This window comes from Salarias fasciatus, chromosome 11 (assembly GCF_902148845.1).
Source record: "Salarias fasciatus chromosome 11, fSalaFa1.1, whole genome shotgun sequence".
Taxonomy (NCBI): Eukaryota; Metazoa; Chordata; class Actinopteri; order Blenniiformes; family Blenniidae; genus Salarias; species Salarias fasciatus.
The window spans coordinates 34,916,980-34,942,002 of NC_043755.1; the positions used below are offsets into that span (position 1 = coordinate 34,916,980).

Here is a 25,023-nt window from a genome sequence, read left to right on the forward strand (position 1 = left end):
TCCTCAGAGGACAGGGTCTTCAGAGGACAGGGTCTTCAGGGATTCTGATTCTGATCTAAACTGGGATCTGAATGGACGATCAAGACTAGGATCAGGACCAGGATTAAGACCAGGATCAGGATCAGGATCAGGACCAGGATCAGGTCTGGAGGAAGAACAGGTCTGTGTGTCTGCTGGTTCTGCTGGTTCTGACGGTCTGGACCAGGACCAGGTCTCTGGCTGCAGGTGGCTGATCTGATGCCTGAGGTTCTCCTGGTTCCTCTTTCCCAGACAGGAAGAGGAAGTGAGAACTTTCACCGTGAGAGACGGTGAACAGTCAGCTGACTGCGCCGATCAGAACCGGCTGGACCTGCTGGACCTGCTGCTCCTGGCTCTGGCCCTGGTTCTGGTCCTGGTCCTCCTGGTCCTCCTGCGGCGAGCAGACATGCGCTCCCAGCTGCTGCTCCTGCTGTGTGCAGTGGTTTGCTCTGGCGGATTCAAACCGGTCGTCATCGTTCACGGACTGTTTGATGGACCGAAGCAGTTCCAGACGCTTTCAGAGTTCATCAGGAAGGTGAGCAGGACGGGGACAGACAGCAGGACGGGGGACAGCAGGACGGGGACAGACAGCAGGACGGGGGACAGCAGGACGGGGACAGACAGCAGGACGGGGACAGACAGCAGGACGGGGGACAGCAGGACGGGGACAGACAGCAGGACGGGGACAGACAGCAGGACGGGGACAGACAGCAGGACGGGGGACAGGGGGACGGGGACAGACAGCAGGACGGGGAAGACAGCAGGACAGGGGACAGACAGGAGGATGGGGGACAGACAGGAAGACGGGGACAGACAAGAGGACAGGGGACAGGAAGGATGGGGGACAGACAGGAGGACAGAGGACAGACAGGTGGTCTGGGGACATGCAGCCTGGGGACAGGAGGACAGCCCTGCTGTTTCTGTCTCAAAGACAAATGAACTGTATTTGAAGGTAAAAGCTTCATGTATAAAAAAAGAGTCCGTCTCAGAAGTCTGTCTCTGAGGGACATTCAGGAGGACGTTCTGCTGAGGTTCTTTCAAAGGTTCCGCAACGGTCTCCGAGAGACGGCCTCCGAGAGACGGTCTCCGAGAGACGGCCTCCGAGAGACGGCCTCTGAGAGACGGTCTCCGAGAGACGGCCTCCGAGAGACGGCCTCCGAGAGACGGCCTCCAACAGACGGTCTCTGAGAGACGGCCTCCGAGAGACGGCCTCCAACAGACGGTCTCCGAGAGACGGCCTCCGAGAGACGGCCTCCGAGAGACGGTCTCCGAGAGACGGCCTCCGAGAGACGGCCTCCGAGAGACGGTCTCCGAGAGACGGCCTCCGAGAGACGGTCTCCGAGAGACGGCCTCCGAGAGACGGCCTCCGAGAGACGGCCTCCGAGAGACGGCCTCCGAGAGACGGTCTCCGAGAGACGGTCTCCGACAGACGGTCTCCGAGAGACGGCCTCCGAGAGACGGCCTCCGAGAGACGGCCTCCGAGAGACGGTCTCCGAGAGACGGCCTCCAACAGACGGTCTCTGAGAGACGGCCTCCGAGAGACGGCCTCCGAGAGACGGCCTCCGAGAGACGGTCTCCGAGAGACGGTCTCCAACAGACGGTCTCTGAGAGACGGCCTCCGAGAGACGGCCTCCGAGAGACGGTCTCCGAGAGACGGTCTCCAACAGACGGTCTCCGAGAGACGGTCTCCGAGAGACGGCCTCCGAGAGACGGCCTCCGAGAGACGGCCTCCGAGAGACGGTCTCCGAGAGACGGCCTCCGAGAGACGGTCTCCAACAGACGGCCTCCGAGAGACGGCCTCCGAGAGACGGCTGAGTGTGAGGGTGGAGGCAGGTGGAGTTTCACTGACGGTTTCTCTTCCTCTGTGGTTTTCACTTCCTGGACCTCCTGACCGTTTCCGTGGTAACGCGCCGCTGGTGTTCAGGATCACCCGGGAACCGACGTGACGCTGCTGAGCGCCTTCGACTACCTGGACAGCCTGCAGCCGCTGTGGAAGCAGGTTCGAACCCTCGCCGCCGTCCTGCAGGGGGCGCTGCAGCGGCCCGGCGGAGTCCACCTGCTCTGCTTCTCCCAGGGTGGGTCCTCACTTTCTGTCCCCTCCCATCATGCAGTGCTGCACCCTCACTTCCTGTCCCCTCCCATCATGCAGTGCTGCACCCTCACTTCCTGTCCCCTCCCATCATGCAGTGCTCACTTCCTGTCCCCTGCAGGCGGCCTGGTGTGCCGGGCGCTGCTCAGCATCAGCCCTCAGCACAACGTGCACAGCTTCATCTCGCTGTCGTCTCCTCAGGCCGGGCAGTACGGAGGTCAGCTGGAGGTGGGGGTGGGTGGGGTGGGTGGAGGTGATGGCTGGGGTGGGTGGGGTGGGTGGAGGTGATGGCTGGGGGTGGGTGGAGGCGCTCTAAAGTCTGTCCCTCCTCCCAGACACAGACTACCTCAAGAAATTCTTTCCAAAGTACCTGAAGGAGGCGCTGTTTCACTTCTGCTACACCGAGGCGGGACAGAAAGTCTCCATCTGTAACTACTGGAACGGTGAGCAGGGTGGAGGAGTGGAGGAAGGGTGGAGGAGTGGAGGAAGGGTGGAGGGGTGGAGGAGTGGAGAGGTGGAGGAAGGGTGGAGGAGTGGAGGGGTGGAGGAAGGGTGGAGGAGGGGTGGAGGAGTGGAGAGGTGGAGGAAGGGTGGAGGGGTGGAGGAAGGGTGGAGGAGGGGTGGAGGAGTGGAGAGGTGGAGGAAGGGTGGAGAGGTGGAGGAAGGGTGGAGGAGGGGTGGAGGAGTGGAGAGGTGGAGGAAGGGTGGAGGGGTGGAGGAAGGGTGGAGGAGGGGTGGAGGAGGGGTGGAGGAGGGGTGGAGGAGAGGTGGAGGAGTGGAGGAGGGGTGGAGGAGAAGTGGAGGGGTGGAGAGGTAGAGGAGTGGAGGAGGGGTGGAGGAGAGGTGGAGGGGTGGAGGAGGGGTGGAGGAGAGATGGAGGGGTGGAGAGGTGGAGGAGTGGAGGAGGGGTGGAGGAGAGGTGGAGAGGTGGAGGAGGGGTGGAGGAGAGGTGGAGGAGAGGTGGAGAGGTGGAGGAGGGGTGGAGAGGTGGAGAGGTGGAGGAGGGGTGGAGGAGAGGTGGAGGGGTGGAGGAGGGGTGGAGGAGAGGTGGAGAGGTGGAGGAGGGGTGGAGAGGTGGAGAGGTGGAGGAGGGGTGGAGGAGAGGTGGAGAGGTGGAGAGGTGGAGGAGAGGTGGAGGAGAGGTGGAGGGGTGGAGGAGGGGTGGAGAGGTGGAGAGGTGGAGGAGGGGTGGAGGAGAGGTGGAGGGGTGGAGGAGGGGTGGAGGAGAGGTGGAGGGGTGGAGGAGGGGTGGAGGAGAGGTGGAGGGGTGGAGGAGGGGTGGAGGAGAGGTGGAGGGGTGGAGAGGTGGAGGAGTGGAGGAGGGGGGGAGGGGAATCCCTGGGGTGTGCCTTGCCCCCCCCCCCCCCCCCCCGCCCGGCTGCCAGCCTGACTCTGTTCCATTCAGTCCGTCTGGCACGGCGCCATCGGGGCGGCGTTTCAAACCGGCTCCGAGAGGCGGGGCTACTGAGCGGAGAGAACCGATCCGAGAAACAAGGCCGTGACGCAACGACAACGCGACGTCCACAGCTCCGTCGTGGTCGTCTTGTAGTCCAGAACATGGGATCATGGCGTGGAGTTTTACGTCCGTTTTACCCCAAAATTCCACCGGACGCCAAAGCCCCGCGTCTTGTTCCTGAAGAACACGCACACCGGGAGTGCGGCGCTGCGCCGTTTACAAGCAGCGACCTGAAGCGAGTCACCAGCGCTGTGGCTTGCGCCGCGTTCTGGTGATCCGTCGTAACGCCGGTGCTTCTGGGGCGCGGCGCAGCGCTGTGGCGTCTGGAGGGACGTGGCACGGCGCTGCGGCGTCCGGCGGGCTGCGGCGCAGCGGCGTCCGGCGGACTGCGGCGCAGCGGCGTCCGGCGGACTGCGGCGCGGCGCTGTGGCATCCGGCGGGCTGCGGCGCGGCGCTGTGGCGTCCGGTGGGGCGCGGCGCAGCGCTGTGGCGTCCGGTGGGACGCGGCGTGGCGCTGTGGCGTCCGGCGGGCTGCGGCGCGGCACTGTAGCGTCCGGCGGGCTGCGGCGCAGCGGCGTCCGGCGGGCTGCGGCGCGGCGCTGTGGCGTCCGGCGGGCTGCGGCGCAGCGGCGTCCGGCGGACTGCGGCGCGGCGCTGTGGCGTCCGGCGGGCTGCGGCGCAGCGGCGTCCGGCGGACTGCGGCGCGGCGCTGTGGCGTCCGGCGGGCTGCGGCGCAGCGGCGTCCGGCGGGCTGCGGCGCAGCGGCGTCCGGTGGGCTGCGGCGCGGCGCTGTGGCGTCCGGCGGACTGCGGCGCGGCGCTATGGCGTCCGGTGGGATTTGGGCATAAAAGAAAAGCCTTCAGAGCAGATTCTGTGGTTTCAGCAACAAATTCAGTTCGTTCAAAACTCCAGACAGAGCCGTGGAGAAAGCTGCTGTGCTGCGGCCGCCATCAGGATTGTTTTGTTATCACTAACTCCGCCTCTCGTGGGCTGTGATTGGCCCGGCAGAAGTTTGCCGGGCAGAGTTCAGACTCAAACTGCCGGGCCCAGACTGTTTCCCCATGAAGCCCTGCGCATGGAGACAATCTGGAGGGCGGGGCTATTAACTTCCAGTTGGTCCTGCTCCTCCTCAGACCCCCACCAACAGAGCCGCTTCCTGCAGAAGAACCACTTCCTGCCTCTGATCAATGGAGGCCAGCTGCACAACCAATCAGCAGGTAGCTGTGAAGGCCCCGCCCCCCGGCGGGAGGCGGGGCAGTCGCTGGTCTTAATGTAGTGGAAAGGATCCAGGTTAACCCGGTCTCATCCTCAGCTTGGAGGGAGAACTTCCTGCGTATCAGGAAGTTGGTGCTGATTGGAGGACCAGACGATGATGTCATCACGCCGTGGCAGTCCAGGTTCGGTTCCGTGCTTTAATTTCATTCATAAAACACCCCATAGCGCCAACTCCTGGCCCGACAAGCTAACTGACCCTGAGCGGTTCTCCTCCGCAGCGTCTTCGGGTTCTACGACAGCAGGGAGCAGGTGGCGGACATGAGGGACCAGGAGGTGAGAACCAGCTCCGGTCACGCTGAGTGGCACTAGCGCACGCTAAGTGGCGTTAGCACATGCTAAGTGACGCTAGCGCACATTAAGTGATGCTAGCTGATGCTAAGTGATGCTAGCTGATGCTAAGTGACACTAGCTGGTGCTAAGTGATGCCAGCTGATAAGTGATGCTAAGTAATGCTAACGCACGCTAAGTGATGCTAGCTCACATTAAGTGATGCCAGCTGATAAGCGATGCCAAGTAATGCTAGCTCACGCTAAGTGACACTAGCTGGTGCTAAGTGATGCTAACTGATTCTAAGTGACGCTCGCCGATTCGAAGTGACGCTAGCTGATGCTAAGTGATGCTAGTTGACGCTATATGGTGCTAGGTGACGCTAACTGATGCTGAGTGATCCTAGCTCACGCTAGCTGATGCTAAATGGTGCTAGCTGACGCTAAGTGACGCTAGTTGATGCTAAGTGATGCTAGGTGATGCTAGCTGATGCTAAGTGACGCTAGGTGACGCTAGCTGATGTTACATAAAGCTAGCTGACACTGAGTGATGCTAGCTGACGCTAGCTGACACTGAGTGACGCTAGCTGACGCTGACTGGCTGTCCTGACAGTTCTACCGGACGGACGCCTTCGGGCTGCGGACGCTGGACGCTCGTGGAGACGTCTCGCTGTGCGTCCACGCCGGAGTCAAACACGTCCAGTGGCACTCCAACTACTCGGTGTTCCACAGCTGCATGAAGAAGTGGCTGACCTGAGAACCTGCCGGGGCGGGGGGGGGCATCATAACAGCCCAGAGTCAAAGGTTAAAGGTCAATGTCCGAAATTCACTGTGAAACGAGTGAAAATGCTTCATGTTTCACCGTCGCTGAAGAAACCTCTGACCCTCCGTCGTCTCCGTCAATAAACGTCTCAATAAAGTTTCTTTCAAAATGACTTTCTGGATGGATGTTTATGTGTTTATATGTGTGTATATATGTGTATGTGTGTGTGTATGTGTGTGTGTCTTACTTGCCCTATACTTTTTGTTTATTGGGCTTTATGACTGAAATAAAATCTAATCCAATCTAATCCAGCAGCTTCGGTGGGCGGGGCTAGACACTTCCTGGTTCCACGGCCAATCAGATGCGAGTTCCTGAGGTTCCTCAGCAGCGCAGCGATCTGGATTCTATAACTGTGCAATCAGAAGGCTGGCTGTGAGCCAGACACCGGGTGCCGAAGGTGAACACTTTAAGGTGCAAAAAGTTAGATTCCATCACATAACGAGGTCCAGTAGAGAACCCTCGGTAGATCTATTAGAGAACAGCTCAGCAGATCCCGAAGAGAACCGTTCAATAGAACCAGGCTGCTCTCTGAACTGCAGCCAGTGGAGAACGGACTGGATATTCTGAGAACGGTTCTTTTCACTGAGCTGATCCCTTAAAAATAAGATCTTTAGAACAGTTCAGGTTCTGCGGGTTCTTAAGCTAATGTTGAAATTCAGTTCTTTAAAGGGGAACGGTCGTTTTTACAATCTGGACCTTATTTCACATTCGTCACAACAACATTTACTCACCCGTTTAACTTTCGTGTGATTTGCAGTTGGTTCGGAGATAATCAGATCCTCCCATATCCATATAAGGCAGCGGGCGGGGCGCCGACATGCAGCCGTTACAGACGCTCTTTTCTCTTATGTTTGCTGTGGAGTGGTAGATACATGTAAATTTATTAAGTCAGCATCACTGATCGCTATTGGGAAGTCTGTAAACCGGCTAGATTGAGGAACTCTCCGGGAGCGCTGAAGCGATGATGTCATCACACTGCGCCGTGGCGCACATTCATTCTGTTTGTTTACATGGAAGCAGCGTCTCTGCTCTGCAGTCAGACCACGGCATCTCCATCGGCTTTTTTAGGCAGTCAGAGTTTATTTTCAGCTGGTTGTAACTTTGGTACAATGGTTCCAGTGTGCATATATCCTGCTGTGAAAGTGAAATGACCAGCTGGACGTCACTGAGCTCACAGGCTCCCACTTCGTGACGGGATTTATTGAAGCTGTGGCTAATGGCGCTCAACATGGACCCCAGCATCACAGTTCAAACTTTACGACGTTTGGATTATCGGGTGTGTAGTGCCCACTTCACATCGGAGGACTTCTTCCCAGTTCAGGAAAGAAATGAAGGCCAGAAGATCCAGAGAATGAACCTCAAAAAGAATGCCATTCCAGCGGCTGCAGGAGGAGAGCAGGTCGAGGTTACATGATGTTTATAATATTCATTTTTTTCTTTACTAATGTCTAGAGGCTGGATGTTTACTGTTTAGTTCATTTGAGCAACAACAAAGGATGATACAAGTATATCTGTCAATGACAAGAGTTGTACATAAACAGTAAAATATTCTGTACACTGTTGCTCAAAAGGAGTAGGAACAAGTTTATAACATTCTAGCCAACTGTAGACATTAGTAAAGAAAAAAATGAATATTATTAGCATCACGTTACCTCGACCTGTCCTCCTCCTGCAGCCGCTGGAATGGCATTCTTTTTGAGGTTCATTCTCTGGATCTTCTGGCCTTCATTTCTTCCCTGAACTGGGAAGAAGTCCTCCGATGTGAAGTGGGCACTACACACCCGATAATCCAAACGTCGTAAAGTTGGAACTGTGATGCTGGGGTCCATGTTGAGCGCCATTAGCCACAGCTTCAATAAATCCCGTCACGCAGTGGGAGCCTGTGAGCTCAGTGACGTCCAGCTGGTCATTTCACTTTCACAGCAGGATATATGCACACTGGAACCATTGTACCAAAGTTACAACCAGCTGAAAATAAACTCTGACTGCCTTAAAAAGCCGATGGAGATGCCGTGGTCTGACTGCAGAGCAGAGACGCTGCTTCCATGTAAACAAACAGAATGAATGTGCGCCACGGCGCAGTGTGATGACATCATCGCTTCAGCGCTCCCGGAGAGTTGCTCAATCTAGCCGGTTTACAGACTTCCCAATAGCGCTAAGTGATGCTGACTTAATAAATTTACATGTATCTACCACTCCACAGCAAACATAAGAGAAAAGAGCGTCTGTAACGGCTGCATGTCGGCGCCCCGCCCGCTGCCTTATATGGATATGGGAGGATCTGATTATCTCCGAACCAACTGCAAATCACACGAAAGTCAAACGAGTGAGTAAATGTTGTTGTGACGAATGTGAAATAAGGTCCAGATTGTAAAAACGACCATTCCCCTTTAAAGCCATACTTCAACATTGTGGCAAATTGGCCCATTGAGCTCAACTCCTCAGTCATCAGAGCAGCAGACCGACTGTTTCTGTGAGGCGAGCTGTTGTTTATCCAGAGGTGAGTCAGGAAGGTTTTCGGGACGGACACAATGGAAGTGGACGGTATTTTTGTTTCACTACGCTGTGGAACACCAACAAATAATACTGTAGCGTTACGACACTGAAGCAAATACTGGGAACTACTTTTCCTTTTCTAAATCACTACGCCCAGACGCCATGTTTAGTAAGTAGTTCCGTCTCAGCAATCTTCACATAAACAACTCAATCTGGTCATTTTGCATTAATATTCCACAGCGTAGTGAATGTGTGGATTATAACGTGTCCACCAAAGTGTTTTGGGGTTGTTGGATTGTGTATTTGATGAGTTTGACGAGGGGGAACAAAAATACCGTCCACTTCCATTGTGTCCGTCCTGAAAACCTTCCTGACTCACCTCTGGATGAACAACAGCTCGCCTCACAGAAACAGTCAGTCTGCTGCTCTGATGACTGAGGAGTTGAGCTCAATGGGCCAGTTTGCCAAAATGTTGAAGTATGGCTTTAATAAAACGTCTGTGTTTTCGGTCTCTGCAGTGGTTCTGTGGGTTCTCATGTGTCAGACTGATGAACCAGGAACACAGAGAGGAAACGTTCTGCAGGTTCTAAGACGCTACGGAAAGAACGTCTGAGGAAGAAAAAGAGGAGTGAATCAGAGACTTTATTCCTCTTGAGTTGAAGAAAAACAATCAGTCGGTTCTTCAACAATCCATCAAGTTCTCAAACATATAGAACAGAAAAAAAATCAAACAACCTCAGGAAGGAACCAGGAAGAACAGCAGAACCAGGAAGAACAGCAGAACCAGGAAGAACAGGAGAACCAGGAAGAACAGCAGAACCAGGAAGAACAGCAGAACCAGGAAGAACAGCAGAACCAGGAAGAACAGCAGAACCAGGAAGAACAGGAGAACCAGGAAGAACAGCAGAACCAGGAAGAACAGGAGAACCAGGAAGAACAGCAGAACCAGGAAGAACAGCAGAACCAGGAAGAACAGCAGAACCAGGAAGAACAGCAGAACCAGGAAGAACAGGAGAACCAGGAAGAACAGGAGAACCAGGAACCTTTTAAAAGATTGTGTCAGCATGTGTGTGTGTGTGTGTGTGTCAGATTGTGTGTGTGTCAGATTGTGTGTGTGTGTGTGTGTGTGTGTGTGTGTGTGTTGTGTGTGTGTGTGTGTGTGTGTGTCAGCGTGTGTGTGTGTCAGCGTGTGTGTGTGTGTCAGTGTGTGTGTGTGTGTCAGTGTGTGTGTGTGTGTCAGATTGTGTGTGTGTGTGTGTCAGCGTGTGTGTGTGTGTCAGTGTGTGTGTGTGTGTCAGATTGTGTGTGTGTGTGTGTCAGCGTGTGTGTGTGTGTGTCAGATTGTGTGTGTGTGTCAGATTGTGTGTGTGTGTGTGTGTGTGTCAGCATGTGTGTGTGTGTGTCTGTCAGCAGCACTTGTTTCAATCATATAGCCAAACAGAGGAGAGAGACAAATGGCCGGATGGATGGATGGATGGATGGATGGATGGATGGAGGGCTGGAGGGAGGGATGGATGGATGGAGGGATGGATGGATGGATGGAGGGCTGGAGGGAGGGATGGATGGAGGGCTGGAGGGAGGGATGGAGGGCTGGAGGGAGGGATGGATGGATGGATGGATGGATGAATGGAGGGATGGATGGATGGATGGAGGGCTGGAGGGAGGGATGGATGGAGGGCTGGAGGGAGGGATGGAGGGCTGGAGGGAGGGATGGATGGATGGATGGATGGATGAATGGAGGGATGGATGGATGGATGGAGGGCTGGAGGGAGGATGGATGGAGGGCTGGAGGGAGGGATGGATGGATGGATGGATGGAGGGCTGGAGGGAGGGATGGATGGAGGGCTGGAGGGAGGGATGGATGGAGGGCTGGAGGGAGGGATGGATGGATGGATGGAGGGAGGGATGGATGAATGGAGGGATGGATGGATGGATGGAGGGCTGGAGGGAGGGATGGATGGATGGATGGATGGATGGAGGGATGGATGGATGGATGGATGGCTGGAGGGAGGGATGGATGGATGGATGGAGGGCTGGAGGGAGGGATGGATGGATGGAGGGATGGATGGAGGGAGGGAGGGATGTGTGAATGGGTGGGCAGACGGATGGATGGAGTAACGGCTGGAGGAGGAGTGCAGCCAGTTCAAGGTGCTGTTTTCTCCTTCTGACAGTGGAGGACTGTGTCCCTGTGAGCTCCAGGTACAGCCTGTCAGCCTGTCACCACGCCGCTGTGTGTGAGTGTGTGTGTCAGAGTGTGTGTGTGTGTGTGTGTGTGTGTCAGAGTGTGTGTGTGACAGCTGGGTTCTTCTCCTGCAGTTCTCTCATCAGAACGTCTCGTTGTTCTGCATCCTGAAGGATCTCCTGGAGAACAAGGAGAGTTAGAACCACACACACTCACTCACACACACACACACACACACACACACACACACACTCACGCTGACACACACTCACACACACACACACACACACACACACACACACTCACACTGACACACACACACACCTGGATGAGTGTGTCCCTGGCCGTCAGCGCCGCCCTCAGCCCCGCCTCCAGCCTCCGTAGCTCCGCCCCCTGCTCCGCCCTCAGCCGCTGCTCCTCCCGCCGCCTCCTCTGCTCCTCCCGCAGGAGGCCAAGGTTCTGCTGGAGCTGCCGGGACGCCCGGGTCGCCGACGACCTCTGACCCTGCTGCTGGCTCTGGACCACCAGGGACCAGGGGAGACCGGGACAAGAAGGTTAATTTTCATTCACTGATCTTCTGGAATCTGCTGGAATCTGCTGGAATCTTCTGGAATCTGCTGGAATCTGCTGGAATGTTATTGTCTCATGCTAGCTGCTGCCGAAGCTGTGCGTCCCTGGGAGAGGGATCCTCCAGACGGTGGTTCTCCGCAGATCTCTTCTCCTCCACTGGGTTCTGGAGAGTGTTCTGGAGAGTGTTCTGGAGTGTGTTCTGGAGAGTGTGTTCTGGAGAGTGTGTTCTGGAGAGTGTGTTCTGGAGAGTGTTCTGGAGTGTGTTCTGGAGTGTGTTCTGGAGTGTGTTCTGGAGAGTGTGTTCTGGAGAGTGTGTTCTGGAGAGTGTTCTGGAGTGTGTTCTGGAGAGTGTTCTGGAGAGTGTGTTCTGGAGAGTGTTCTGGAGAGTGTGTTCTGGAGAGTGTTCTGGAGAGTGTTCTGGAGTGTGTTCTGGAGTGTGTTCTGGAGTGTGTTCTGGAGAGTGTTCTGGAGTGTGTTCTGGAGAGTGTTCTGGAGAGTGTTCTGGAGAGTGTTCTGGAGAGTGTGTTCTGGAGAGTGTTCTGGAGAGTGTGTTCTGGAGTGTGTTCTGGAGTGTGTTCTGGAGAGTGTTCTGGAGAGTGTGTTCTGGAGAGTGTTCTGGAGAGTGTTCTGGAGTGTGTTCTGGAGAGTGTTCTGGAGAGTGTTCTGGAGAGTGTTCTGGAGTGTGTTCTGGAGAGTGTTCTGGAGAGTGTTCTGGAGAGTGTTCTGGAGAGTGTTCTGGAGAGTGTGTTCTGGAGTGTGTTCTGGAGTGTGTTCTGGAGTGTGTTCTGGAGAGTGTTCTGGAGAGTGTGTTCTGGAGAGTGTTCTGGAGAGTGTTCTGGAGAGTGTTCTGGAGTGTGTTCTGGAGAGTGTTCTGGAGAGTGTTCTGGAGAGTGTTCTGGAGAGTGGTTCTGGAGTGTGTTCTGGAGAGTTGTTCTGGAGTGTGTTCTGGAGTGTGTTCTGGAGAGTGTTCTGGAGTGTGTTCTGGAGTGTGTTCTGGAGTGTGTTCCTGCCGGGTGTGTTCTGGAGTGTGTTCTGGAGTGTGTTCTGGAGTGTGTTCTGGAGTGTGTTCCTGCCGGGTGTGTTCTGGAGTGTGTTCTGGAGTGTGTTCTGGAGTGTGTTCCTGCCGGGTGTGTTCTGGAGTGTGTTCTGGAGAGTGTTCTGGAGAGTGTTCTGGAGTGTGTTCTGGAGTGTGTTCCTGCCGGGTGTGTTCTGGAGTGTGTTCTGGAGTGTGTTCTGGAGTGTGTTCCTGCCGGGTGTGTTCTGGAGTGTGTTCTGGAGTGTGTTCCTGCCGGGTGTGTTCTGGAGAGTGTTCCTGCCGGGTGTGTTCTGGAGTGTGTTCCTGCCGGGTGTGTTCTGGAGTGTATTCTGGAGAGTGTTCTGGAGTGTGTTCTGGAGAGTGTTCTGGAGTGTGTTCTGGAGAGTGTTCTGGAGAGTGTTCCTGCCGGGTGTGTTCTGGAGTGTGTTCTGGAGTGTGTTCTGGAGTGTGTTCTGGAGTGTGTTCCTGCCGGGTGTGTTCTGGAGTGTGTTCTGGAGTGTGTTCCTGCCGGGTGTGTTCTGGAGAGTGTTCCTGCCGGGTGTGTTCTGGAGTGTGTTCCTGCCGGGTGTGTTCTGGAGTGTATTCTGGAGAGTGTTCTGGAGTGTGTTCTGGAGAGTGTTCTGGAGTGTGTTCTGGAGAGTGTTCCTGCCGGGTGTGTTCTGGAGAGTGTTCTGGAGTGTGTTCTGGAGAGTGTTCCTGCCGGGTGTGTTCTGGAGAGTGTTCTGGAGAGTGTTCTGGAGTGTGTTCTGGAGAGTGTTCTGGAGAGTGTTCTGGAGAGTGTTCTGGAGTGTGTTCTGGAGAGTGTTCTGGAGTGTGTTCCTGCCGGGTGTGTTCTGGAGTGTGTTCCTGCCGGGTGTGAGGGTCTGAGTGTGTTCCTGCCGGGTGTGAGGGTCTGAGCGCTGGCTGCTTCGTTTGTCTCCTGACTGTGAATCTGACATTAACTTGATGCTTCTTCACTGTTTTCATTGCTGTAACACTGGAACAGGACTCGGTCCGGTCACTGACCAGCTGCTGTGGACTGATGTCAACGTTCTCACCCTGTTCTGTCCGACTGTTCATATCCACACTACACTGTGATTCATGTTATCATCACAGTCCTTATCAAGCTTTGACATTTTTAGCGACTGAAGTAACATCTTGAAGCCTCTGAGGCTGCTGCTCTGATACCAGGCTGTACAGACATACACTGATTGATTGATTGATTGAATCTGCTGGAATCTGCTGGAATCTGCTGGATGGATCTGATCTGTTTTCTCTCCAGAGAGTTTCCTTTCAGTTTTGATCCATTTTGTGTTTTGAAACTTTCAGAAACTTGAATTTTTCTTCGCCAGTTAAACTTCGTCTCGTTTCCTTCGTTCTTATAAAACAGGATTTTATCTTTTCATTAAAAATATTCTGTCAAACAAGAAACATCTGGAATCAGCATGAGAACAGTGGATCCCCAGTCCCCCGGTCCCCCAGTCCCCCGGGTCCCCCTGGTCCCCCAGTCCCCCGGTCCCCCAGTCCCCCGGTCCCCCAGTCCCCCGGTCCCCCAGTCCCCCGGTCCCCCAGTCCCCCGGTCCCCCAGTCCCCCGGGTCCCCCAGTCCCCGGGTCCCCCAGTCCCCAGGTCCCCCGTCCCCCGGGTCCCCCAGTCCCCCAGTCCCCCAGTCCCCCGGTCCCCCAGTCCCCCGGTCCCCGGTCCCCCGGTCCCCCAGTCCCCCGGTCCCCCGGTCCCCCAGTCCCCCGGTCCCCCAGTCCCCCGGTCCCCCAGTCCCCCAGTCCCCCAGTCCCCCAGTCCCCCAGTCCCCCAGTCCTCCAGTCCTCCAGTCCCCCGGTCCCCAGTCCCCCGGTCCCCCAGTCCCCCGGTCCCCCAGTCCCCCAGTCCTCCAGTCCCCCAGTCCCCCGGTCCCCCAGTCCCCCAGTCCTCCAGTCCCCCGGTCCCCCGGTCCCCCAGTCCCCCAGTCCTCCAGTCCCCCGGTCCCCCAGTCCCCCAGTCCTCCAGTCCCCCGGTCCCCCGGTCCCCCGGTCCCCTGGTCCTCCAGTCCCCCAGTCCCCCGGTCCCCCAGTCCCCCAGTCCCCCGGTCCCCCAGTCCTCCAGTCCTCCAGTCCTCCAGTCCTCCAGTCCTCCAGTCCTCCAGTCCCCCGGTCCTGGTCCTGGTCCTGGTCCTGGTCCTGGTCTCCAGCTTCACATCATTTCACTGTTCCAGCTCCACTGAATGAAAAACTTTATTCTGGAAAATCAGGACCAGATCCTGATCTGGACTCTGATCCTGATCTGGACTCTGATCCTGATCTGGACTCTGATCCAGACCAGGATCTGGATCCTGATCTGTACCCCGGTCCGGGTTCTCACCTGCAGCAGCTGCTGGACGTCCTCCAGGCTCCGGGACAGCCTGTCCACATCCAGAGACAAGGCGGGACCGTCTCCGCCCCCCGCTGCACGCTGACCAATCAGAGAGCAGAATGAGACAAGTCAGTGAAGGCGGGACGAAGACAACCTGCTGGACGGTGTGAGACGGAGACAGGAGACAAGAGACAATTTAAACTCTGAAGAAACAAAAAGGGACAGACTGGAGGACAGACAGGAGGACAGACAGGAGGACAGACTGGAGGACAGACTGGAGGACAGACTGGAGGACAGACAGGAGGACAGACAGGAGGACAGATGGGAGGGAAAGACAGGAGGACAGACTGGAGGACAGACTGGAGGACAGATGGGAGGGACAGACAGATGACAGACCTCCAGCTGCTGGATCAGCTGCTCCTTGTCCCTCAGCAGTGTCCTCAGAGCGTCCTCCGTCCGTCTCCACAGCTCCGCCTGTTGCTGCTGCTGCTGCAGCGCCTCCTGCAGGTCCTGCAGGGAAGACGTCCCATCAGACCCGTCCCCATCAGACCCGTCCCCATCAGACCCCGTCCCCATCAGACCCCGTCCCCATCAGACCCCGTCCCCATCAGACCCGTCCCATCAGATCCCGTCCCCATCAGACCCGTCCCATCAGACCCGTCCCCTCAGATCCCGTCCCCATCAGACCCCGTCCCCATCAGACCCCGTCCCCATCAGACCCGTCCCCATCAGACCCCGTCCCATCAGACCCGTCCCATCAGACCCGTCCCCATCAGACCTGTCCCCATCAGACCCGTCCCATCAGACCCGTCCCATCAGACCCGTCCCATCAGACCCGTCCCCTCAGACCCCGTCCCCCTCAGACCCGTCCCCTCAGATCCCGTCCCCATCAGACCCGTCCCATCAGACCCGTCCCCTCAGATCCCGTCCCCATCAGACCCTGTCCCCATCAGACCCGTCCCCATCAGACCCCGTCCCATCAGACCCGTCCCATCAGACCCGTCCCCATCAGACCTGTCCCCATCAGACCCGTCCCATCAGACCCGTCCCATCAGACCCGTCCCATCAGACCCGTCCCCTCAGACCCCGTCCCCATCAGACCCGTCCCCTCAGATCCCGTCCCCATCAGACCCGTCCCATCAGACCCGTCCCCTCAGATCCCGTCCCCATCAGACCCTGTCCCCATCAGACCCGTCCCATCAGACCCGTCCCCATCAGACCCCGTCCCCATCAGACCCTGTCCCCATCAGACCCGTCCCCTCAGATCCCGTCCCCATCAGACCCGTCCCATCAGACCCGTCCCCATCAGACCCGTCCCCTCAGATCCCGTCCCCATCAGACCCTGTCCCCATCAGACCCGTCCCATCAGACCCGTCCCCTCAGACCCGTCCCATCAGACCCCGTCCCCTCAGACCCCGTCCCCTCAGACACCGTCCTCAGGGACGTCTCACAGCCGTCAAAACCACATGGAACCACGTCCAACTCCCCTGGTCCCAGGAGCAGGACCAGAGACGTCCCCGGTCCCGGTCCCAGGACTCAGTTTGGAGACATTCTAACACTGGAAGGTTCCTAGGGGAGCCCGGAGGACAGGTCTTACGTTGATGAGGTCCTGGTTTCCCCGCAGGACCGCGTTCAGAGTGTCCAGGTCCCGGTCTCGGTCCTGTCCCGTCCTCTGCAGCGTCTCCAGCTCAGCCTGCAGGTTCTTCTGCTTCTGGGACATGTCCCCGCTCACCGCCTGCAGAGCGTCCTGCAGGGGACCAGAACCTTCAGGAACCAGACCAGCAAGAACCACAGACCCCCTCAAGAACCACAGACCCCCTCAAGAACCACAGACCCCTCAAGAACCACAGACCCCTCAAGAACCACAGACCCCCTCAAGAACCACAGACCCCCTCAAGAACCACAGACCCCCTCAAGAACCACAGACCCCTCAAGAACCACAGACCCCTCAAGAACCACAGACCCCCTCAAGAACCACAGACCCCCTCAAGAACCACAGACCCCTCAAGAACCACAGACCCCCTCAAGAACCACAGACCCCCTCAAGAACCACAGACCCCTCAAGAACCACAGACCCCTCAAGAACCAGACTACAGATGGTCAGCTAACATATTCAGTGAGCTAACAGAAGCTATCTGTCTGTGCTAATGCTAAGCTAACAGAAGCTATCTGTCTGTGCTAGTGCTAAGCTAACAGAAGCTATCTGTCTGTGCTAGTGCTAAGCTAACAGAAGCTATCTGTCTGTGCTAATGCTAAGCTAACAGAAGCTATCTGTCTGTGCTAATGCTAAGCTAACAGAAGCTATCTGTCTGTGATAATGCTAAGCTAACAGAAGCTATCTGTCTGTGCTAGTGCTAAGCTAACAGAAGCTATCTGTCTGTGCTAGTGCTAAGCTAACAGAAGCTATCTGTCTGTGCTAGTGCTAAGCTAACAGAAGCTATCTGTCTGTGCTAGTGCTAAGCTAACAGAAGCTATCTGTCTGTGCTAATGCTAAGCTAACAGAAGCTATCTGTCTGTGATAATGCTAAGCTAACAGAAGCTATCTGTCTGTGCTAGTGCTAAGCTAACAGGATGAACTGCTGCCAGTCGGACTCAGACCTTGTTCTGGGACAGGAGCTCCTTCAGGCTGTGGCTCAGTGTGTCGATCAGCGCCGGACTCGAACCGTGTTTCTCACTCAGTGTGCCGATCAGAGCCAGGCACTCCTGCGAGGAGGGAGCAGGAGAGGCGGGATGGTCCCACTCAGATCACCTGCCTGAAGCCCCGCCCCTGTAGCCCCGCTCCTGAAGCGCCACCCATGTAGCCCTGCCCCTTTAGCCCCGCCCCTGTAGCCCCGCCCCTGTAGCCCCGCCCCTCACCTGGATCAGACGCTCCCTGCTGTGCAGCGAGGTCTGGAGAGTCTGCAGCACGGCGGCGTCTCCTCCTCCTCCTCCTCCTCCTCTTCCTCCTCCGCCCGCCTGTAGCTCCGCCCCCCTCCACCTGCTTCCTCCTTCATGCTGAAGCAGAAACAGAACAGAGGACCGGTTCCTGTCAGGTTCTAGAGGTCAAACTGTGGAACCGCGTTCTGGACGTGGAGGGAAAGGTTCTAACAGAAGCTGCCAGCCGGCATCAGAACCAGGAGTTCTGCAGGGAACCAGGTCTCAAGGAACAGCTGGGTTCTGCTGGGTTCTGCTGGGGTCTGCTGGGTTCTGCTGGGGTCTGCTGGGTTCTACCGGGTTCTGCTGGGTTCTGCTGGGTTCTACCAGGTTCTGCTGGGTTTTACCAGGTTCAGTGAAAAAAAGCCTTGATTAGTCCACTGATGAGTCCATTTATGGAGACATGGGGACAGAGACAGGGACAGACACAGGGACAGACACGGGGACAGAGACAGGGACAGAGACAGGGACAGACATGGAGACAGAGACAGGGACAGACACAGGGACAGACATGGGGACAGAGACAGGGACAGAGACAGGGACAGACATGGGGACAGAGACAGGGACAGACACAGGGACAGACACGGGGACAGAGACAGGGACAGAGACAGGGACAGACATGGAGACAGAGACAGGGACAGACATGGGGACAGAGACAGGGACAGAGACAGGGACAGACATGGGGACAGACACAGGGACAGAGACAGGGACAGACACGGGGCGGGGTACCAGCGCCCAGGTTCAGCTCTGGAGGACGACGGTCTGGAATTTAAAACGTTTCTATTTAGTGAAGCTTCAGTTCAGCTGCTGGAGAACTGAGAGGAGAACCTGCTGGAGAACCTGCTCTGTACCGAGTCTGGTTCTGCAGAAAGTCCCCTCAGAGTCTGGTTCTGCAGGGTTCTACTCAGAGTCTGGTTCTGCAGGGTTCTACTCAGAGTCTGGTTCTGCAGGGTTCTACTCAGAGTCTGGTTCTGCAGGGTTCTGCTCACGCCGGGAGCGCACTGGACGCGGAGGCGCCGGCGCTCGGCTGTTCGCACTGGGGGCGTGTCTGCTGGCTGCTCTCAGCTGATCCGGCTGCTCTCGGTTTTCACGTCTGTTCCCTCCGTCTCTCTGCCAGGATGGATGTGTGTGTTCTGGTGACCTGTGGAGAGACGTTTTGTCCTCCTGTCCTCTTTTTTTCTGCATCACGTGAATGTCTGTCGCTGTGTGTGTGTGTGTGTGTGTGTGTGTGTGTTTGGGTGCGTACATGCGTATGTCTGTGTGTGTGTCCATCTGTCTTGTGATTAGACCCAAGTGACAAATTATAGACGGACGAGCAGCACCGTCTGTAACGAATCATCATTTAATTTATTTTATTTTGAAAATTGACCGGATTCTCTTGCCTTTTCTGTTTCCGACTTCCTGTCTGGTCCGATCTGCTTGATCCAGCTTGACATATGCCGCTCCCGGCGCTCCCGGCGCTCCCGGCTCGCGTGAAAAATAGAACGAAGCGGAGCGGGCGGGGCAGAGCGCGAGCCGCGGCGCGCGGCGCTCCCCTGCGCGTTGTGTGCGGCCGGTCAGATAGGTTAACATGGGAGGCCATCAGAAGCGCCGTGCGCGGCGCTACCGTGCGCGGCGCTACCGCGTCCAGTGCGTTCGGGCCGAGTCTGGTTCTGCAGGGTTCTACATGCAGAACTCTTGGTTGTTCTCTGTCAGTCTCTGGAACCGACCGACAAAGAACCAACAAAGAAATAAAGAACGCTGAGAGCAGGATTCCTGAGAGACACACCCTGAACACACACACACACACACACACACACACACAGGTTTGTATTTCTATCCTGTGTGTGTGTGTGTGTGTGTGTGTGTGTGTGTGTGTGTGTGTGTGTGTGTGCATGCACCTACGTTGTTCCGCTCTTCCTCCCCGTTGACCTCACTGCCGTGGCTCCGCCCCCCTTCCAGCTGGTCCTCCAGGGTCCTGATGTGGTCCAGGGCCTGGTCCAGCTGTCCCTGCAGGAACCTGATGGCGGCGTGAAGCGGGCCGGCGCCGTTCTGAAACCACAGAGCCGGATCACAGCGGACCGGATCACAGCGAGCCGGATCACAGCGAGCCGGATCACAGCGGACCGGATCACAACGAGCTGGATCACAGCGAGCCGGATCACAGCGAGCCGGATCACAGCGAGCTGGATCACAGCGAGCCGGATCACAGCGAGCCGGATCACAGCGAGCTGGATCACAGTGGACCGGATCACAGCGAGCCGGATCACAGCGAGCCGGATCACAGCGAGCCGGATCACAGCGAGCCGGATCACAGCGAGCCGGATCACAGTGGACTGACTGGAACAGATCCAGGACTCAGCCCAGACTCCATCCCAGATTCCCCTTCAGTGCTGTAGACCAGACCTCCCAGGACCGGTCTGGTCTGGACTCACCTCTGGATGGAGCGGCAGGAAGTCGTCTCCGAGCTCCGTCGGGACGTCTCCGTCGTCTCCGTCCCCCCGGTCCGCTCCGTCCTCTGCGAAGCTCAGCGTGCGGCCCACCAGGGGCGACGCCCCCCCGGTCCGCCTGTCCCTCCGGTCCAGGACCGGGATCCGGCTGCCGGACGGAGAACTGAGCCGGGTCCCCCGGATGTCCCGCAGCTCCCTCAGCAGGAGGTCCAGCGAGCGTCCCGGTGTCTCCAGGACGTCCTGGCTGTCCAGGGAGTCCAGGGAGTCCAGGGACTGCAGGGAGACGGTCCGGGACAGTGTCTGGGACGGGGCCCGGGACGAGGCCCGGGACGGGGCCCGGGACGAGGCCCGGGACGGGGTCCGGGACGGGGTCAGCAGGGACGGGGTCAGCAGGGACGGGGTCAGCAGGGACGCGGTGGATCCCGCCAGCGAGCCCGGGCCGGACCCGGTCCCGGACCCGTGCCAGTGGAGCGGCATGCTGCGGGACTTGTCCCGGCTCAGCGGGGACGGGGACGGGGTCCGGGGGGGCAGGTGACGGGGGATGCCGCAGACCGCCTCGTAGACCGAGTCCGCCACCCGCAGGGAGTCGCAGCCCTCGCAGCCGTTGCCGTGGCGACAGCGCTTCCCGGTCCGGATGAAGAAGGGACAGGCGTCCCAGCGCTCGGACCAGCACTCGAACTCCGACAGCGCCATGTCATCCCGGAGCAGGTCCCGGTAGGCGTCCCCGTCCCCGCCCCCGCCCCCGTCCTCGGCCCCGCCCTCGGCCCCGCCCCCGCCGCCCCGCGCCGCAGCGCGCCCGTAGCTTTGACGCACCCACTGCCGGATCTGGTCCCGCTCCCGGGTCAGGCGCTGGAGCCGCTCCGCCGACAGGACCCGGACCCGGGAGATGACGGAGTCGAACCGGAAGACCCGCTCCAAGACGCTCACGCACTTCCCGCACACGAACTCGCCGTGGGCGTCGCCCCGCGGCACCGCCCGGCCCAGGATGTGGGTCAGGACCGCCAGCAGGTCCACCGCCCTGGAGGACGGGGACGAGGACGAGCTCAGGGACCACTGAGACCGGGACAGGGACCCCGAGGACCCCAGAGACAAGGTGCTGCCTGAGGAGGGAGGACACACACACACACACACACACACACACACACACACTGTGAGTCTGTTTCCAGGTCCAGTGTGGACCAGGTCCATCAGCTGGTGGTCTTCCTCACCCCAGGGGCTGCTCTGAGAGGACCGGGACAGACGTCCTCCTGGGTGGGACCCGGTCGGTGTCCCCGGCGGCCCTCCCGGTGCTGCAGACCTCCTGTTTGGGCCCCCGAACAGCCACCGGCGCTGGTTCCCCTGCAGGGGCCCGCCGCAGACCCGGCACAGCTGGGCTCGAGACCCGGAGGCCATGATGGGCTGAGGGCAGGAGTCAGAGACCACCACGGTCCAGGAGGGTCCAGCAGGGTCCAGGAGGGTCCAGGAGGGTCCAGGAGGGTCCAGGAGGGTCCAGGAGGGTCCAGGAGGCTGGAGTCGGAGGATGAAGAGGAGAAGAGGCCCAGAGATCAGCAGGGTGGAGGTCTGTACAGGTGCAGCTGTTTCCTGTTGGAGGTCTTTGCTTCCTCCTCCTGAGGAAGCTTCGGTCCAGGAGCCTGATTTCTTCTCGACGCTGCGTCACTCCGCCAAATGATTTCCGCGTTTTTGCGTCCAAATGTAATTGAAAACAACGGGAACGCGCCGGTCTACCGGCGACGAAACGTTTTCGTGGCGCGTCGAGACGTTGTGGCGTCGTTGGCGCGATTTTGCGGCAAACCAATCAGAGAGCGTCTCCGTGGTGACGTAGGTCAGGGGGCGGGGCCGGGGAAACAGTGGCGCAGCTCCTGGAGCGACGCTGAAACTCAGCAAACTCCCAGCGTCTGTGGATCACGTGGCGCTCCAGGCACGGCGCCGCCGTCTGGCTTCATTAGCATACACCACTCGCTCAGCAGGGTTAGCATGATGCTAAGCTAACACAGCAAAAGGCCGGAAGCCCCGCCTTCCCGCCACAGACGAGCCGCGTTGCTCAGCGTCGGACCTCAGAACTGACCCGCGTTCGGCTCCTCGCGTTGTCGCGACTTTTGACGCAAAATGGCGTTTGTGACGCAGCTTAAGGCGCAGCTGGGGCCCCGCCCTGGAGCCGGGGCCCCGCCCTGGAGCCGGGGCCCCGCCCTGGAACCGGGGCCCCGCCCTGGAGCCAGGGTCCAGACCCATGCAGGCTCTGCTGGTTTCCTGGTCCTGCAGGTCCTGTCTCCTCCGTCCAGACCCATGCAGGCTCTGCTGGTTCACATCCTGTTGTGGGCCAGCGCATCAACAGTGACTCTATCAGCAGTGCAATATTGTGTAAAACTGCCTGAATAAAGTCACACCTTTTCGGGGATGAACAGGACCAGCAGCGCCCCCTGCTGGGTCTGAAGCTGCTCTGCAGCAGCTGTTCGTCTTTTCTCACGTTAAGACAGCTGCTCTCCGTGCAGGACGGACCAGCGGACTTATTGAAAGTTAAAAATCCTTTATTAATCCCACAAGGAAGAATTTTATTAGCTATTCCGTAAGGACATCATTTTATTTTTTATTTATTTATTTTTTATCTGTCCTGAACGAGTGCTGCTTGTGCTTTATTTTCACGCTCCGCCAGGTTTCTCTGCGCCGCGCCGCAGGTCGGTCCTGACTGAAGCTGCGGCGCGACGTCAGAGCCGTCGTGAGATTTCATCTGTCCGAACATCACCGTCAAGTTGATAAGTAACGAACCCGTCTTTCATATGGACGTACGACAGGTGTACGCCCGTATACCGCCGTGCGACCGTTTGATGACCGAGGGCCAATGTCTGTTCTGGACTGGGATCCTCCAGGAAGAGTCTGGGACAGGGAGTCTGGGACAGGAAGAGTCTGGGACAGGAAGTCTGGGAATCCCTGCTCAATCTGCTGCCCCCAAGACCAGATCTGGATAGACGGTGGAAGATGGATGGAGACATTTAGACTCTGTACGGGTGTAGCTCTGTACAGGTGTAGCTCCTTTCCGGGGCTGTAACTGAATCATTTAGATGGGGTGGAGGTGTCTCCAGGTGGAGGTGGGGGTGTCTCCAGGTGGAGGTGTCTCTGGGTGGAGGTGTATCTGGGTGGAGGTGTCTCTGGGTGGAGGTGGGGGTGTCTCTGGGTGGAGGTGTATCTGGGTGGAGGTGTCTCCAGGTGGAGGTGGGGGTGTCTCTGGGTGGAGGTGGGGGTGTCTCTGGGTGGAGGTGTCTCCATGTGGAGGTGTCTCCAGGTGGAGGTGGGGGTGTCTCCAGGTGGAGGTGGAGGTGTCTCTGGGTGGAGGTGGGGGTGTCTCTGGGTGGAGGTGTCTCTGGGTGGAGGTGGGGGTGTCTCTGGGTGGAGGTGGGGGTGTCTCTGGGTGGACGTTCTCCAGTTCTGGCTCCACCCAGCTGTTCTCGAGGTTCCTGAACTAGAACCAGTTTCAGTTCTTCAGAGAACTTTACTGACAGCCATTACCGCGGGAAGTGGGGGGCTGGGGGGGCTGCAGCACCCCCCAGCTGTCCATTACCGCGGGAAGTGGGGGGCTGGGGGTGCTGGGGGGCTGCAGCCCCCGGTCTGTTGTCCCGCAGTGACGCCACATACTGTATTTCTCACGATGAAAAAAACCCCGGTAAAGTTGTGCGGCGCGCCGCTGGTTCCCCCCCGCTGACAGCAGAACCGAGGAGAAGCTGGGAGAACGTCACGTGACTCTTCCAGATGAGACCGAAGTCCTCTGACGATAAACAAACGGACACGCGCGGGCGCACACCCACACACACGTACACCGCCCTCCCAGCTCCGGACACGTCAACCTGCAGCCGCGGGACAGCGCAGCGCGCCGCCGTGTCACGTGTCATCCACCGCCTCCTCCTACACACACGCGCGCGCTGACACACACACACACACACACACACACACACACACACACACACACACACACACACACACACACACACACACACACACACACACACACACACACACACACACACACACACACACACACACACACACACACACACACAGCTCCTCTTCCTTCTGCCACTCACCGTGAACGCGGACGATTCCTCCATGCGCGCGCACGCCTGACTGCATTAAAAGAGGAGAAAGTTTGACTCACCGCCTGATTCCTGCTTCGATCCGGAACTCCGAGCCGAGCCGAGCCGAGCCGAGCCGAGCCGAGCAGAACCCAGTGGAACCCAGGAGAACCCAGTAGAACCCAGTAGAACCCAGCAGGAGGAAGTTCTGATTGAAGTCCTGAAGTGAGGACAGAAAATCTGCACCGGGAACTGAAGCACCGGAGGGGGCGGGGCCAGGAGTGTTACACCTCCGTTACGTCATCACGCATACCTGTCCGCAGGGCGGGAAAACTTTTTTTTTTAGTTTTCTTCCGGTTGTGTTGAAACTTTAAACTTAAAAAATTCAAATAAATCCCAACTAAATCCAGTCTGACGAACTGAGCTTCATTCACTCAATGAAGACCCCCAGAGACCCCAGAGACCCCAGAGACCCCTGAGACCCCCAGAGACCCCTGAGACCCCCTGATACCCCCAGAGACCCCTGAGACCCCCTGAGACCCCCCAGAGACCCTCTGAGACCTCCTGTCACATGTTCTACTGTTTTCTTCAAACGAAGCTGAACTACAGCAGAACCTGTGGAGCTGTGAGGAACCCTGAAGGCGGGAGAGCTGAGGAACTGGAGGCTGAGCCTGGGTCAGTGGTTCTGGTCCCTGGTCTGGGTCAGTGGTTCTGGTCCCTGGTCTGGGTCAGTGGTTCTGGTCTTGGGTCCATGAAGACTCGAGGCAGACCATCAGCACTGATTCATCAGGACTTTATTGTCAGTGTTTTTGGGTTCCACCCAGAGAGGGGAACGTCTGACAGAACTCATGTTTTCACACGGATCAAACGGCGAGTCGGGTCCTGGACCCTGGTCCAGAACCCGACCGTTTACAAAACACACAGACGGAGAACGACACAGAACGCATCTTCATTTACACCTTTTAGTTCCACAGGTTCTAAACTTACAGTCAACTATTCTACAGCACGGCACAGTGGGGGGGCGGAGTGGGCGGGGCACAGCGGGGGGCGGAGTGGGCGGGGCATGGTGAGGGGCGGGGCACAGC

The 25,023-nt window shown here is 57.9% G+C and overlaps 2 protein-coding genes across 3 annotated transcripts; one reads left to right on the forward strand and one right to left on the reverse strand.

The window, feature by feature from the left end:
• The first annotated feature begins 284 nt into the window (after positions 1-284).
• Positions 285-6,022, forward strand: LOC115397366 (lysosomal thioesterase PPT2-like). The gene is made up of 8 exons (XM_030103629.1): positions 285-553; positions 1,943-2,093; positions 2,229-2,324; positions 2,443-2,550; positions 4,697-4,780; positions 4,876-4,960; positions 5,057-5,111; positions 5,718-6,022. The coding sequence occupies exons 1-8, from the start codon at positions 425-427 to the stop codon at positions 5,859-5,861; spliced, it is 852 nt and encodes a 283-aa protein (XP_029959489.1). The 5' UTR covers positions 285-424; the 3' UTR covers positions 5,862-6,022.
• A 4,410-nt stretch (positions 6,023-10,432) lies between these two features.
• Positions 10,433-24,206, reverse strand: LOC115397348 (uncharacterized). 2 transcript variants are annotated; one of them, XM_030103602.1, is made up of 11 exons: positions 24,022-24,206; positions 21,086-21,353; positions 19,863-20,977; positions 19,333-19,479; positions 17,392-17,529; positions 17,134-17,238; positions 16,133-16,282; positions 14,932-15,045; positions 14,545-14,634; positions 10,930-11,121; positions 10,433-10,784 (listed from the first exon to the last, which is right to left on the reverse strand). In XM_030103602.1, the coding sequence occupies exons 2-11, from the start codon at positions 21,267-21,269 to the stop codon at positions 10,701-10,703; spliced, it is 2,319 nt and encodes a 772-aa protein (XP_029959462.1). In that variant the 5' UTR covers positions 21,270-21,353; positions 24,022-24,206; the 3' UTR covers positions 10,433-10,700. The 2 variants fall into 2 exon arrangements, with proteins under 2 accessions (XP_029959462.1, XP_029959461.1); XM_030103601.1 differs by having other exon boundaries at positions 21,086-21,383.
• Between the last annotated feature and the right edge of the window lie 817 nt (positions 24,207-25,023).

Excerpts from the sequence above, each read along its gene's own strand:
- LOC115397366 (XM_030103629.1), top strand. The coding sequence starts at position 425 with ATGCGCTCCCAGCTGCTGCTCCTGCTGTGTGCAGTGGTTTGCTCTGGC. Across the intron at positions 4,781-4,875 it reads GCTGCACAACCAATCAGCAG|CTTGGAGGGAGAACTTCCTG; the intron begins GTAGCTGTGAAG and ends TCTCATCCTCAG. Across the intron at positions 5,112-5,717 it reads CGGACATGAGGGACCAGGAG|TTCTACCGGACGGACGCCTT; the intron begins GTGAGAACCAGC and ends CTGTCCTGACAG.
- LOC115397348 (XM_030103602.1), bottom strand. The coding sequence starts at position 21,269 with ATGGCCTCCGGGTCTCGAGCCCAGCTGTGCCGGGTCTGCGGCGGGCCC. Across the intron at positions 11,122-14,544 it reads ACGTCCAGCAGCTGCTGCAG|AGCCAGCAGCAGGGTCAGAG; the intron begins GTGAGAACCCGG and ends CTGGTGGTCCAG. Across the intron at positions 10,785-10,929 it reads CCAGGGACACACTCATCCAG|GAGATCCTTCAGGATGCAGA; the intron begins GTGTGTGTGTGT and ends CTTGTTCTCCAG.